At 60.9% G+C, this 14,861-nt stretch overlaps 3 protein-coding genes across 4 annotated transcripts in view; 1 reads left to right on the top strand and 2 right to left on the bottom strand.

Annotated features, from left to right (window-relative positions):
* ZNF775 (zinc finger protein 775) overlaps positions 1 to 12,083 on the bottom strand; it is a 40,998-nt gene extending 28,915 nt beyond the window's left edge. The window contains exon 1 of the mRNA XM_056106756.1: positions 12,079 to 12,083. The gene's annotated coding sequence lies outside the window, so the exon portion shown is untranslated. The remainder of the gene's footprint in view (positions 1 to 12,078) is intronic.
* Positions 3,215 to 6,825, top strand: RARRES2 (retinoic acid receptor responder 2). Of its 2 annotated transcripts, none has more exons than XM_056106759.1 (6): positions 3,215 to 3,238; positions 4,891 to 5,130; positions 5,246 to 5,350; positions 6,205 to 6,300; positions 6,479 to 6,602; positions 6,725 to 6,825. In XM_056106759.1, the coding sequence occupies exons 2-5, from the start codon at positions 4,957 to 4,959 to the stop codon at positions 6,593 to 6,595; spliced, it is 492 nt and encodes a 163-aa protein (XP_055962734.1). In that variant the 5' UTR covers positions 3,215 to 3,238; positions 4,891 to 4,956; the 3' UTR covers positions 6,596 to 6,602; positions 6,725 to 6,825. The 2 variants fall into 2 exon arrangements, with proteins under 2 accessions (XP_055962734.1, XP_055962733.1); XM_056106758.1 differs by lacking the exon at positions 3,215 to 3,238 and adding an exon at positions 4,162 to 4,275.
* LRRC61 (leucine rich repeat containing 61) lies at positions 7,382 to 13,167 on the bottom strand. Its single transcript, XM_056106757.1, has 3 exons — positions 13,068 to 13,167; positions 8,217 to 8,261; positions 7,382 to 8,180 (listed from the first exon to the last, which is right to left on the bottom strand). The coding sequence occupies exon 3, from the start codon at positions 8,175 to 8,177 to the stop codon at positions 7,398 to 7,400; it is 780 nt and encodes a 259-aa protein (XP_055962732.1). The 5' UTR covers positions 8,178 to 8,180; positions 8,217 to 8,261; positions 13,068 to 13,167; the 3' UTR covers positions 7,382 to 7,397.
* Positions 13,168 to 14,861: the final 1,694 nt, after the last annotated feature.

The following is a 14,861-nucleotide window of genomic DNA, read 5'->3' as shown; positions in this document are numbered from 1 at the left end:
CTCAGGGAACCATATGGGATGCTGGGAATCAAACCCAGGTCGATTGCGTGCAAGGCAAACGCCCTACCCGCTGTGCTATTGCTCCAGTCCCTGAAAGCCAGCTTTTTCCGTGTCCTTCACAGAGGCGTGATTGCCGATGTCTTAGTCCTGGCACTGTGCACCCCCCAGTAGTGATCCTGGTGCCCCCTCAACACAGCTAGGAGTGGTCCCCGAGAAAACAACAACAAATGGCTTACTGATTTCCTATCCACTTTTGGGGAGGGAAGAATACTTGTGGATTTACCAATTAAAACTTTTTTCTCAGTTGAGTATCAACCATGCTAACCTCTGTCTTTCCCACATAGCACTTATTATTGTATTACATAGACGAAATTTGAACATTTCCCCTGTTTTTTTCTTTTTTGGGTCACACCCAGCGATGCACAGGGGTTACTCCTGGCTCTGCACTCTGGAATCACTCCTTGCCCTGACCCATATCATCAGGGGACCATATGGGATGCTGGGAATCGAACCCAAGTTGGCTGTGTGCAAGGCAAATGCCCTACCCGCTGTGCTATCGCTCCAGCCCTTTCCCCCCTCTTCTAAAGTACTTTTTTTACTTTTAATTTTGGGGCCACATCCGGCTTTCTTAGGGGCTTACTTCTGGCTCTGTGCTCAAGGAATCACTCCTGGCAGTGCTCTGAGGACCATATATGGCACCAGGGATAGAACTGGGGTCAGCCTGTACTACCTTACCAGGGCAGTACGTTACCTTACTACCTCTCTGCCTCCGTCCCCCAAAAAAGCTTTTCAAATAATCCAATAGTGTGTAGCACCAGGGTTCAGGAAAAGACCTCATATGTGCATGCATGTTATTTCCACTCACAGCGGAAATAACGCAGTTCCTAGCCCAAAGCCGGAAGTCCAAGCGAATGCATGGCAGCGTGGAAGCATGCAGTGGACAGCGTGGCCACTCTCTCGTGCTCCCAGGGCCTGTCTCCGTGTGCTCACGTGGGCTTCCCCTGTACCCAAATCGCTGCTGTCCAGGACCCCAGTGCGGGATTAGAGCCCATCCGTATGACCTCAGTGCATCTGACTCACCTCTTTGAAGCCCGTATCTGCAAACATAACTGCTTTCCCGTCTTTGAAGTCTCCGTCTCCATCACCTTCCGGATGGGGATTCGGCCCCCAACAACCACCCTCCAACATGAAGGACTGTCCATGAAATACAGAAAGAGTGATGCCCCCATTTCCCACGCAGACCGTGCAGCTCTTTGACAAGGCTTCCACACACCTACGTGCTTAGGAGCTCAGGGACTGCGGTGAGCTGTCGCATGACCCCCAGCCTTCAGGTCCGGCTCCTGCCCCAGCTCCAACATGGCAGGAATTCGCATTCCCAGGCACGTCAGCATGACGCGTACACCCCAGGGCAGGAAGAGCCAGCTGCACCCAGCCCAGGGTGGCCCGGGAAGTCAGAGGCTGGGCCTGGGAACGTGTGAAGGCCACCGGTGTAGGCCCTGGACGTCAGAGGAGCAGACACAAGCCAGCCCTGCCAGGGGCAATGTGCTCAGGCCGGGCAAGGGCCTGACGAAGGCACAAGGCCAGGCCAAAGTCTGCACTCGGAAGAGGGGTGCCCAGAACACAAACAGCCCGACTCTGCTCAGGGCTAAAGCTCGGAGGCCTCTTCCTGGAAAAATTGTAAAAACCTGTTGAGAAAACTGAGCTTTGAGAATACGGATCAGGCAAGAGAGCAGGAGCAGCTCAGCCCAGCGGCTGGCAAGGCGCTACACTCCCGAGAACTTCCCGTTAGTGCGTGAGGGGCGTTTCCAGCTACAGCCCAAAGACTCAAACTGAAAACAGGGAAGGAACGGAACTTATAAAAAAAAAAAAGAAAGAAAAAGATATAGGGTTGGAGTGATAGTACAGCAGGTAGGGCATTTGCCTTGCATGCAGCACCCTGGATTCGGTCCCCAGCATCCCATATCCCACGGTTCCTTGAGCACCACCAAGAGTGATTCTTGAGTACAGAGCCAGATATAAACCCTGAATCTGCCTGGTGTGGTCCGAAAACCAAAAAGGAAAAAGAAAAGGAAAACTCACTTGTGGTGTCGCCTCTGAATTTCAAATGACTGCATATGATTATGTTTATATATATATATATATATATACATATATTTATAAAGGACAGTCAGAAGGTAAGGCCGGGGCCAGAGAGGTGGCACAGCAGTTAGGACACTTGCCTTGAATGTGCTGAGCCAGGTTTGATGCCCAGCACTTCATATGGTCCCCTGAGCTCTACCGGGAATGACCCCTGAGCACTGCTGGGTGTGACCCCAAAACAAACAGAAAGTTAAAAAAAAACTAGACAAAGCAAAAAGGAGTTAACAAAACACAACAAAAATCAATCTGAGGAGCTGGAGCAATGGCACAGCGGATAGGACATTTGACTTGCACGCAGCCAACCTGGGTTCGATTCCCAGCATCCCAGGAGTAATTTCTGAGCGCAAAGCCAGAATAACCCCTGTGCATTGCCAGGTGTGACCCAAAAAAAAGCGAAAAAAAAAAAAACCACTCTGAGGAAAGTGGAGGTAGCCAGAGGGAAAGGTGGGGGCTGGGGGGATTGGTCAGTGTGGGGAGAGTGATGGAACTTTGGTGGGGACAGTAAGACTGACACATACCAAGAGGCATTTCCAAGATTTAAGTAGCGCTATGAGCCAATAGCACATCAGAACAATGTTGTTTACCAGTTTTTCACACCAAATCTTTAATAACAATAAATTGCTACAATTTTACAGTTTATTGCATGAACAGATATGCAAGGGATTTTAATAATAGAATGATCTAAATTGACTGTTAAAAAAAATAAGAAAAATTGAGGACTTCTTTGTGGAAATGGGTACGTTCAGTTGCTTTGAAATTGATGCAATATTGTTGGGAATTCATTGATCCTGCTGAGAGTTGACCCCGGATTAGTGGGTTTACTTCGCTCGGACAGAGGTCAGGTTGACACGGACATGCCTTTGCTCCCAAATTCAGATCGATTCCTCCAAAAAACATAACAAGTCAAGCCCACGTGGGTGAGAGTTTCAAAGGAAAACATTGGAAGGTCTGTGACTGTTAAAGCTCTTTACAAACGTTAGCAGTGACTGCTCTGTGCCTGCAGGGAGAGCACGGACCGGCAGCTGGGCCTCAGTCAGTGACTGCTGGACAAGTGGGTCTTGTCACCTGGACCTGAGCTCACCAAGGAGCATCCCCACCTGTGCGTGCTGAGGGGTTCCCACCAACCCGGAGGCCAGTATCCTCCATGGACTAGTCACAGAGTTAAGTGGGGTCAACGCAGGGGTATGACCACTGCTCTAGTGGGTCTACAGAAGGCCGTGATGTGGATATGCTTCTCAGACCACATCCGGCACTAAGTGACACAGGACTGCCCGTGAGGAGGGGGGAGGGAATGTCCCCTCTGCTCCCCCCCCCCATCAACTGAGGGCAGGATGGCAGGTCCTCTGCTCTCACCTGGGCCCGACCCGGGAGCAGGACCCCCGGGGCAGTATCCACTGGGGCATCTGAGTCTGCACACAACCCCCCTGGGCTCTGCCCGCAGTGCTCAGGGCGAGCACAGTAACTCAAAGACGGGAACCAGATGCCGCTGGATGGCTTCTGACCCCAGAACCAGGCATGGGGGCTGAGTCTGCACCCCTCACCCACCCCAGCAAGACCTGGGCAAGTACTCAGCTCTGGGGGATCCAGTTCTTACTAAACCCTCGACTCGGTGGGACGCACAGTATTGGGGGTTGGGGAGCCATGTCCTGACCTGCCCCTGATCCTGGGCAGCCACGGCACTCCACAGGCCTGGCTCCCCACTACCTGCCATGCCCAAAGGCCCCCAGAATTCCTCAGGAGACCCCAAATTCGTCCCCCCAGGCAGGACAGAAACTGGACGTTTAGAGACCGAGGTCCACGCGCGCCTTCCTGGTCTCTGGGGGCATCACCCCCTCCTGGTGTGGCTTTAGGGGCAAAGGACTCGCCCAGTGTCGCCTGCTCCGAAGGGTCTGATCCCACGGCTCTCGAGGTGGCTGGGTGGGGTCCGGCCAGGGTCAGTGTCAGGGTCACGGGGCTGGACTGAAGGATGAGCAGCTGGGAGGCTGGTGTGAGGGTGGGGAGGAGTCTGGGACGAGGCAGGAGGGGCCGGAGGGGGCGTGGCGGGAGGTGGGCCCCCCACTGGGTGAGGGTGGGAAGAGGCTGACTCTTCCCGGAGGAGCAGCGGCTGCAAGAGGGAGAGGCCCAAAGGCTCGAGAGGTGAGGGGTGCCGGGGGCTGCTCCGGGCTGCCTCAGTTTACACATCTGTGACTCCCAGAGCAGCATGGACTGGGGCAGGGATCAGGAGGAGGAGGAGGGTTGGTTGGAGTGTGCAGGACTCAAAAAAAAAAAGTCAAGGTTGTGAGGGAATCTGTGCCTGAGAAGTGGGGTGTCAGGGTGGGGGTATGCAGCTGACCCCCACTTCTGGGTGCAGATGGGGAGGGGAGGGCGGCAGGCGGCCCCAGCACCCAGAGGGTTAAGCATCCTGGGGTCCCACCCCGCTGGGCCCCTCCTGTGTTTACTTCGTCCCCCACATGTTCTGCCTCTGCTGCCGGCCCCTCCCCCTTGGGCCTTGGGGGGGTGGGGGCTGGGGGAGGGCCAGGGCCTGGAAGCCAGCGGACTTGGGGTGCCAGGAGAGGCGGAGGCCAGAGTGGGGCTCCGGGGGGTGGGCAGGAGGGGTCAGTGAGGCAGAGGGAAGCGAGGGAGCCAGAAAAGGCGGGCAGGGTGGACACCAGCTGCTCCGGCTGTGGGTGGTGGCCAGAGCGCAGCGCTGCGGAGCGCCCCGGGTTCCAGGCCCCACAGAACGGGCCCGTCTGCACCCCCACCTGTGCACAGGACCCAGGCAGCAGGAGGAGCTGGTCGCGCTGCCCTGCAGGCCGGTGACCGGTGACCAAGCTGACCATGTGGCGGCAGCTGCTCGCACTCGCCGTGTGTCTGGCCACTGCCGTCTGGGCCCAGGCCGAGCTCCCCGAGGCCCAGCGCCGCGGCCTGCAGGTGGCCCTGGAGGAGTTCCACAAGCACCCGCCCGTGCAGTGGGCCTTCCGCGAGACGGGCGTGAGCAACGCCAGCGACACGGTGAGGGGCCCAGAGCACTGCGAGCGGCTGCTGGCTCGCCGTGGGGAGGACGCAGGTCCCGACGCACTTGCTCTGGCCACTCAGCGGCCCCGGCCCTTCGCCCATCTGTCCGCAGACCTTCCCTGCTGGGACTTTCGTGAGGCTGGAATTTAAGCTGCAGCAAACCAACTGCCGGAAGAAGGACTGGAGATCATCGGAATGCAAAGTCAAGCCCAACGGGGTGAGTGTGTGTGCACGTGCACGCGTGTGCTTGTATGCTGTGTTGCATTGTGTGTGCGTGTGTGCCGTGTCCATACATGCTGTCTGAGTGCGTGTACATGTGTGCATGTACGTACATGCTGTGCTGTCTAGGTGCCCGTACACATGTGCCTGTTGTGAGCAGTTGGCAGAGGCAAAAATAGGTGCATGTGTGGTCATGCTGGTCACGGACAGGCAGGAGGGGTAAGGGGACTCCCAGGACCCGTGTCCTTCGTGGGTTCCTGTTCTCAGCCCTGACATGGAAACAGCACAAACAGGGTCCATCCCGCCCCCAGGCCTGGAGAATCCTGTCTTCACAAGGCAGCAGACTCCTAACGGGCCTGACTATGGTCCCCGGGCTCTGAGGGTGCTGGGAGGTGGGGGGCACTGGCTGGCTTCAAAGCCTCCCCTCCCCGCCTCCTCTGCCAGCAGCAGTGGGAGGTGTGACCAGATCAGAGCCTTTGTGTTCAGTCAGTTCTTAGAAGAAAAGGCAAACTAAGGTCACAGTGACGACATGGGCTCTGGTGGATGTCAGGCGGGGTGAGCCCTCGGGGAATGTTCTGCATACACACACTCACACACACACAGCACCCCATGGTTTGAGGGCCAGCGAGATAGCTCAGTAACAGAACACACACCTCAGAGCCCATCCCTAGGGCCCCAGGACCAACCCCGCGCCCCACCACTGACAGGGGTGGCCCCTGTACAAGCGCATCAGTCCCATCCCCCCCCCCCATTGGAAGCCCAGGCTGTGCGCTGAGCCCAAGACTGCTCCCTCCTGCCCGAAGTCCCACCCTCCAGCCTCCACCACCCCTCAGTCCGCATCCCCCTCCACAGAGAAAGCGGCAATGTCTGGCCTGCATCAAACTGGACGCGGAGGGGAAGGTCCTGGCCCGGATGGTGTACTGCCCCGTCCAGACGCAGGCCCAGCGGGTAAGTGGGCAGCCGGGCACAGAGACGGCAGAGGCCGGGCCTGGGAAGGTCGGGTGGGAGGTGGGAGCACGTGGAAGGCATAGGGACCCCCACCTTGCCTCCTCTGGGTCCGGGGGCCCTGCTCTGGGGGGCCGCTTCCTGTGGGCACCACGCGGACCTGAGCTCTGGGGTCCGGCAGGAGCCCCAGGAACGGCTGGAGGCGCAGTGTGGCAAGGTGGAGCGGACGGGCGAGGACCCCCACAGCCTCTACTTCCCTGGACAGTTCGCCTTCTTCAAGGCCCAGCCCCCACACTGAGCCTGTGGTAGGTTGGGGGGAGGGGTTGCCCAAGGCCTCACACCCAGACTGAGTCACTCCGGATGGCTGGAGAGCATGGGGGGGCCAAGGGCTGGCACCCGGACTGAGTCTCGGGTTCTTTGTCTCCAGCCTCGCGCCCACCTGCAGGGCAGCTGTCCAGGAAGTTGACGGGCAGCTCGGCGCCCTCCCTGTCCCCGAGACCCTCAGCTAATAAAGTCTGCTCCCCTCCAGCCGGGCTGCGCCTCCCTCCTTCCCGCCCTTCCTCCCGGGCACAGCTGGTGCGGCTGGCCTCTGTCCCGAATGCTGCCCATGGGGCTCTGGCAGGCAGGGCTCAGGCGTCTGCTGGGCCCCATTCCCGCAGGAGTGGACACACCCACGGCGAAATGACAGATGGTGATGGGTCAGCGGGAGGATTTAATGGGGACACACACAGAGAAGTCAGGCTCGGGGACATGGAGGCACAGCAGAGGGCCGGACAGAGGGTCCCCATCCACTCCCAGGACCAGCTGGCTGGGTGCACCCTGCCTTTCACCCCGGCAGGAGATGCGAGTGTCCTTGCTCTGAGCCACAGGATGGGTCGGCCGTGTGCAGGGCCGTGGGGATGGGGGACACAGAGGCTCTTCCAGGACTGAGGACCCTGGTGGTGGTGTGTGTGTGTGTGTGTGTGCGCGCGCACGTGCGCGTGTGTGGTCTGCCTCATGTGTCTGTGGTGTGCCTAAGTGTGTGCATGTGTGTGCACGTGTGCGTGTGTGTGGGGTTGCTCCTGGGGCTCGCACAGAGAAGCAAGGGTCCCAGGCCGCACTCAGAAGACGAAGGACGAGGGGGCGTCCTCGGGGTCGAGTGCCCGCTGGGCCTGGCCCAGGAGATCCTGGGCCTGGCGATCCAGATCGTGGCACTCACGCAGGGTGTGGCGGAACTGGCGACATGCCTCCTCCAGGATGGAGCCGCTGCGGGCCGGACGGGCCTCCCAATAACCGGGCTCCACCCAGGGCTGGGCGGTGGCGGTGGGGGGGGCCGGGCCGGTCCCGGGGCCCAGGGAGCGGTCCAGGTCGCGGCACAGCTGGTAGAAGTCGCTGCCGCGGCCCGTCACACGCTGCCCATCGATGACCCTGAGGCGCGGCAGCAGCTCGCGCACGGCGGCCCCGTAGGTCGGGCTGGCGCACAGCGGGTTGCTGAGCCGGGCCAGCGGGTCCCGCAGCCGCAGGTCCTGGAGGCCGGGCAGCCCCGCCAGGCACTGCAGCTGCCCCGGCGTGGCCAGCAGGTTGCCGGCCACGTTGAGCCGGCGCAGGCTCTCGCAGGCGGCCAGCGGCTCCAGCCCGGTCAGCAGGTTGTTGGCCACATTGAGCACGGCCAGCTGGCGCAGCGAGGCGAGCGGGCCCAGCTGCGTGAGCGCGTTGCCCGACAGGTCCAGCCACTCGAGGCCCAGACACTCGCCCAGGCAGCCCAGCTCGGCCAGGCCCAGCCCGCGCAGCTGCAGCAGCAGGATGGAGTCCAGCGCGAACTCGCCCGAGCGCCCCTTCAGCAGCTCCGGGGTCACCCGCACCCGGGCCCCCTCTCCCGCCTTCTCCCCGGGGGGCTCCATGGCCTGCGAGGGGGCCCCCCCTGCACGGCCGCCCGTCACCCGGAGGCCGTCACCTGGGCTGTCTCCGACACCTGCAGTCCGGGCCTGAGGGGAGAGGGGACAGTGAGCGACTCGGGAGCCGCGGGGACCCAGCACCCAGCTCGCCCGGCTCCGGAGGTGGGAGGGCGCCCGGTGCCAGCCCGCACTGAGGCTGGACTCTCCCACCATCCACGACAGACACGCATCACTTCTGCGGTTCCCCCATTCCACTGCCACCCCCAAACCGGGCTTCCTCCCGACGGCAGCCAGGCCAGATCGGGCCTGCGCCCTCACTCCACTGTGGTCGAAAGGTTGGTTTGGTTTGGGGGGTGAGGGCAGCACCCCTGGCAGGCCCGGGGGATCATACCATGTGCCAGGATGTGTGCGAGGCAAGAGCCGCACTGCAAGGCCACTGCTCTGGCCCGCACCTTAGGTTAGTGCTCGCAGTGCTTCCAGAGGGCATCAGCCAGCATCCAGCCTCCACGGGGTGCAGCTGGGGCCCTGGGCTTCAGGCCCCAGTTGTCCAATGTGAAGTGAGCCCCAGGGATGAGCCACGGGGGCCACAGAGAACACGTGGTACCCAGACCAGTCCCCAGGCCCACCCGGGCCCTGGGAACACAAAGACCCACATTGGGAGGTGGCTCTGGGATGGTCCCCGCCCCCACCACTCAATGGATGTGGCCCCTGCAGAAAAATGACAGAAGAGGGGCTGGAGTGATAGCACAGCGGGGAGGGCGTTTGCCTTACACGCAGCCGCCGACCTGGGTTCAATTCCCAGCATCCCATATGGTCCCCCAAGCACCGCCAAGAGGAATTCCTGAGTGCAGAGCCAGGAATAACCCCTGTGCACTGCTGGGTGTGACCCAAAAAGAAAAAAAAAAGAAAAAAAAGAAGCAAAAGAAGGGGAGGTGGAGTCAAACATGGGGGCTGGGGGGACGCAGGCTGGACTCTGTGGTGGCTCTAGAGGGGCCTTGCCCGGCTCCAGAGCTGTGGAAGGCAGCGTCCAGGCTGGAGTGAGAACCGGGGCCAGGGACAAGGGGCGCAGGCCAGGCCGCCTGGGGAGGGGTCAGGGTCTACGCAGAGGAATGCAAGGAGGCACCTGGGGGTACCCCCACCCTGCAGCGGCTGCCAGGCCTGGTGGAGTGAGTGCTCAGAGGCCTGTGGCTGCTCCCACCAGCCCCCACTCCAGCCTCTCTGTCCACACTCCACCAGGGACCGGGGCTGCGTCCCGTCTGAGCCCCGTCTGCACAGGAGTCCCCACGTCCCTACCCAGCCCCCACCCCCCCCAAGCTGTCTCTTCTGTTTCTAGCCGGCTCAGCTCCTGCAGAGGTGGGTAGCTTGGAAGCCAGCCCTACCCCCCTCCCCGGATGCATAGGGCATAGCGACCAGGGGGAGCCCGAGAGGCCCTGCTCTGGCCATAGGGACAGGGCGAGAGACACTGGCACAAGAGACCTGCCACCAAGGCAGCAGCAAGACCCAAGGACCCTGAGAGTGTCCCAGGGGAGTGGGGGGCAGGGAGAGATGGGGCTGCTCATGGGGGGGTGGGGGTGGGGGGTGCAGACAGCCAGGCGGCTACAAAGGGTCCTTGTGCTGGTTGCCTATGGCCACGAGCACACAGACTCTAAGGAAAACAACAGAGGCACCTCCAAGGGCTGAAACAGAACTGCCAGGGGACCCAGCAGGCCGCCCCAGGGCTCCGGTTCCAGGAATGTGAGAACAGGAATCCCACAGGACGGGGCAGGCCGTGGCCGCTGCACAGCCAACGGTCACAGCAGCCAAGATCCAGGAGCAAACCAAGTGCCCAGGACAGTGAGGAAGGGCCGGTCTCTGACGCGGAGGCCCACCCTCAGCCACCAGAAGATCCAATCCCCTGGAGGGAACGTGGCTGCCCTGGAGGGGCCATGAAGGACACTGGTGTCCTGCCCCACACACCCGCACTGCAGAGCTCTGAGCACGGCTGGGCCCCGCACCCCCAATCAATCACTTACACAAGCACTAAACTTTTAAATAGGAGGGCCCTGGTGCTGAAGCAATAGCACAGTGGGTAGGGTGTTTGCCTTGCATGCAGCCGTCCCGGGTTCAATTCCCAGCATGCCATAGGGTCCCCTGAGCACCGCATGGGGTAATTCCTGAGTGCAGAGCCAGGAGTAACCCCTGTGCATCGCTGGGTGTGACCCAAAAAGCAAAAAATAAATAAATAAATAAATAAATAAATAGGAGGGCCCTATTTAAAAAAAAAAAAAAGCCGATGAGAGAGAATGAATGAAGGGGCTGGAAAGGTCGTGGAGTGGGGACGGTGCTTGCTTGCACTTGGCCGACCAGGTTCAATCCCCGGCACCACATACGGTTCCCCACATATGATCAGGGGTGAGCCCTGAGCACCACCAGGTGTGGCCCCAAAACGGGGTGGGTGGAGCAATAGTAGAGGATAGCGTGTTTGCCAGCACACGGACAATCTGGGTTTGATACCAGGCATCCCATACGGTTCCCTGGGCACCACCAGGAGGAACTGCTGGGCATCACCAGGTGTGGCGCCTCTCTCTCTCATACACACACACACACACACACACACACACACACACACACACACCCCAACCCAAGGAGTGAAAATACACAGCCGGGATGCCCCGGAGTTCCTCCATCCTTGAAGGGGGCACCTCTATGGGCAGAGGCTGAGGTTGTGCAGTGCCCCGGCCACTCTTTGGGGACACAGACCTCTGTCAGTGACACACCCTCCCCCACACTGGCTGGGCCCACAGTGGTCAGGGCATGTTCATGGAAAAGGGGCGCTGGGTTGGTGGCAGGACCACATGGTGCCAGGGAAACTGAGGAGGGTCTGAGGCTGAGGGAGGGGAAAGCCACAGTGGACAGGAGGGGCAAGGAGGGACGGTCCAGGGTCCAGTGGCCTGTCTGGTGGAGTTGGGAGCTGAAACAGAGGGGAGGGGACACAGTGCCCACCCAAAGTGATTCTGGTGTGGGGTCACATCACTGCCAGTGCAAACTGCACATATGAGATTAAGACTCAGCACTCAGGAGGGTTACAGGGTGACGGAGACCAGCACCCAGCAAGGTTACAGGGTAACTGAGACCCAGCCCCCAGGTGGGTTACGGGGTGACTGAGAACCAGTACCGAGGTGAGTACCACCAGGTGTGGCCCCAAAACGGGGTGGGTGGAGCAACAGTAGAGGGTAGCGTGAGGTACAATAGTACAGGGTAACTGAGACCCAATACCCAGGCAGGTTATAGAGTGCCGGAGACCAGCACCCAGCAGGGTTACAGGGTGACGGAGACCCAGCACCCAGGTGGGTTATGGGGTGACTGAGAACCAGTACCCAGGTGGGTTACAGGGTGACTGAGACCCAACACCCAGCAGGGTTACAGGGGTGAGACCAAGGGCCATTGGCCCTGGCCCAGTGGCATGAAGCTGAGCCCATATTCGTGGAGACCTCTGTGCCCTGTTGGCAGAACCCTCTTCTCCCCGGAGAACACTGGGGCCCCCCGCCCCCCGTGGAGCTGACACCGTCCACCGCCACTGCCAGCGTCCCCGGAGGTCGCACCCTGCGCTCTGGAGACAAGCCCAGCTTTCTCCCCCTCCTCGCCCGCCTCCCGCCCGCTCCTGCCTCTGCGTGGGGCTGTGGGGCGATGGGGGGCAGCAGGGGCCACTCCACCCCGCCCACCGACGGGTCAGCTTGGGGTGAGGAGGAGAACACGCTTGTGCCTCTCGCTGCAGCCCGCGCCGCCTGAGCCGGCTAAGGAAGGGGCAGAGGGACAGGGGGGGGGGTGTCGCCAGACTTCACTCCCCAGACGCATCCAGAGAGAGATCCGGGCATCGAGAAGGGCAGCAGGGCAGGACGGGGCTGGGGGGTGGGGGAGGGGAGGGGGCCGCAGCTCCCAGCTCAGCAGGGCAACACCCCGCCAACCACCGCAAACACCCGCTTCCTGGCAAGGCGTTATTCGGGACCAGGCTGCACGGGAACACAGCTCTGGAGTCGGTGAGAGAGGCCTGAGGAGGGGAGGGCGGGTGGGCGAGAGGGTCTGTGGGGAGGGCGGGTGGGCGGGTGGGTGAGAGGATCTGAGGAGGGAGGGCAGGTGGGAGAGAGGGTGAGGAGGGGAGGGCGGAGAGGTGAGAAGGTCTGAGGAGGGGAGGGCTCGAGGGGGTGAGAGGGTCTGAGGAGGGGAGCGCTCGGGTGGAAGAGAGGGTCTGAGGAGAGGGGAGGGCGGGTGGGAGTGAGGGTCTGAGGGGGGCGGGTGGGAGTGAGGGTCTGAGGGGAGGGCCTGGGTGTGAGAGGGTCCGAGGAGGGGAGCGCTGGGGAGGAAGAGAGGGTCTGAGGGGAGGACGGGTGGGTGGGTGAGAGGATCTGAGGAGGGAGGGCAGGTAGGAGAGAGGGTGAGGGCTCCAGTGGGAGAGAGGGTCTGAGGAGGGGAAGGCTCGAGGGGGTGAGCGGGTCTGAGGAGAGGAGCTGGGGGGGGGGGGGGGGGGCGAGAGGGTCCGAGGAGGGGCGCGCTCGGGAGGGAGAGAGGCGCGCCTGACAGACAGCCCGAGCCCCGAGTCCCCGTCAGGCCCGCTGAGGCGTCTCCCGCCTCTGGCCTCCCTTTTCCAGCTTCCTCAGACCCATCTCTGAAAAGGGCTCGTGACTCAAAGTGGCGGGACCCAGAGTGCTCCGTCGGGCCCCAGGTCACGCTGAGGGGGGTCCGGGCGGGGGTCCTACCCGCCCCGCCTGTCCCAGGGCGGCTCGGGGTGTCCCCGCGGGCGCGGGCGCGGCAGCCAGAGGCCGTGGCGGGGGGCACCGCGGCCGCCCGGCCCCTCGTCCACACCCCACGGCCCCCGGCGGCCACGTCCGTGAAGGGCCCTCGCGGCCCTCCCCGGCTTACCTAGGGCCGAGCCCGGGCAACCTCCGGCTTCCGGAGCGCGCAGGGGCCACTTCCGGGAAGGTCAATGCGGCGCCGCCTCCGCCTCCGCCTCCAACCTGCGCCTCCACCTAGCGCGCAGGCGCGCGCCCGCCGACTTCCGCCCGGTGACCGAGTGCGCAGGCGCCCGCCTGAACCGGAAGTGGCGGGTAGGACCGCCTCCCCGGCCGGAAGTGGCGCTGCTCCGGGCTCCTTGGACCCCTGCGGTGCAGTGGCACGGTGCTCTGGCGTTGACCTGTGCAGCGTTGGGCTTGTCGAACCGGAAATGGATTCTCCAACACCGAAGGGGCAAGGCAGGCCAGTCTGGGGCTTGCTTGGATTATGTGACAGCTCTCAGGAAGCCAGCAAGCTCTCCGCTCCGATTGGACCAGGACAGAACTGATGTAGGCAGGTAGACAGGGAAGGCCCCCTCCCAAGGCAGCGGCCAAGGCCAGCCCTGCAGAAAAGAGGAAAAAAGGAACCGAGGCCTGATAGGACCCTCACCTATCTACAGCAACAGACCCAGAGAAGCTCCTGCAGGAACAAAAGGCCAGGAAAGGAATTTCAAAGAAGACCATCACCATTCCCAACCCCCCTGGTAACCTCCTTAGCAACGGACTTTTATCTCAGTAGACGCCCACGTGGGGGCAGGTTGGAGAAACCCTATAAAGGCCACCTTAACCAAAGAAGGACGTGCATATGCTGGCCGAGCCAATGTGCTGCTTTGCCCACTTGGCCAAGCACTGTGTCGCCAGCATCTCCCCTCTTGAGATGTGGACTTCCATGCTTTCGTGTCTAATGCTAGCATGTGTGTAGGGGCTCTCTCTGCCCTTGGAGAAGCCAGTGTTCTCTCTTGAGTGCGTTCCTTTCTCTCTCACTCTCCCCCCTCCACACCTTAAAAACCCTCCAAATGAAATCTATTTATTTCACTGCTTGTCTACTCCTGAAATTCCTTTCTGCGAGGCGAGACAGGAACCCAGTAACCCTGGGTCCTGGATGGCGGAGGCGGATGGAGAGAAAGTGACCATCTTTCTCCTCCCCGCTTCACGTAAGTCATCATAAGTCATCTGTAGGGCCCACCGACATCAGAACCTTAGAAATACCTTAGTTCTGATAAGGAACCCAGCCCCCCGACTGCAAGGATCTGGCCAGTGGTGACAGAGCAATGGAACCCCCCTCCTCACCTAATTTCTCACTTGTCCCCCCAATAAAGTGTCTCTGGCAATCCAGTGTCTTATATGCATATGATGCATGACCATGTCTGGCCATCGTGTGCCCTTAAACTACACGTGCACAATCACACATGAATATGCATAACGTTCCCCTGGAAAACTCGTAAGTATGCATAGACAGGTAGCAAGGTCCTAATTTCCCACTGCATGAAACCCACCTGTACCCTTTCTGAAGCTTGATCTACAGTCCGGACTAGCCAGACTCACTTCTCAGTTTTTATTTTATTTTATTTATTTATTTATTTTGCTTTTTGGGTAACACCCGGCGATTCTCAGAGGTCACTCCTGGCTCTGCGCTCAGGAATTACCCCTGGCGGTGCTCAGGGGACCCTATGGGATGCTGGGAATTGAACCCCGGTCGGCCGCGTGCAAGGCAAACGCCCTACCCGCTGTGCTATCGCTCCAGCCCCATCACTTCCCAGTCTTTGCTTTGCTGTCTTGACACTAAAGCCTTTCATTAGACACAACTGTTCCTGTGCTTCCAGGTGGCGCAGAAGCCACTTTCCATGGCTAAAACTCCTGCTGTCCAGGGATGCCCTGGGGAGAT

The sequence above is a fragment of the Sorex fumeus genome, unplaced genomic scaffold (genome assembly GCF_029834395.1).
Source record: "Sorex fumeus unplaced genomic scaffold, SorFum_2.1 ptg000143l, whole genome shotgun sequence".
In the NCBI taxonomy this organism is placed as follows: domain Eukaryota; kingdom Metazoa; phylum Chordata; class Mammalia; order Eulipotyphla; family Soricidae; genus Sorex; species Sorex fumeus.
The sequence above is the reverse complement of the archived record's forward strand: the minus strand, read 5'-3'. Positions and strand labels throughout refer to the sequence as shown.

Excerpts from the sequence above, each read along its gene's own strand:
- RARRES2 (XM_056106759.1), top strand. The coding sequence starts at position 4,957 with ATGTGGCGGCAGCTGCTCGCACTCGCCGTGTGTCTGGCCACTGCCGTC. Across the intron at positions 5,131-5,245 it reads TGAGCAACGCCAGCGACACG|ACCTTCCCTGCTGGGACTTT; the intron begins GTGAGGGGCCCA and ends ATCTGTCCGCAG. Across the intron at positions 6,301-6,478 it reads TCCAGACGCAGGCCCAGCGG|GAGCCCCAGGAACGGCTGGA; the intron begins GTAAGTGGGCAG and ends GGGGTCCGGCAG.
- LRRC61 (XM_056106757.1), bottom strand. The coding sequence starts at position 8,177 with ATGGAGCCCCCCGGGGAGAAGGCGGGAGAGGGGGCCCGGGTGCGGGTG.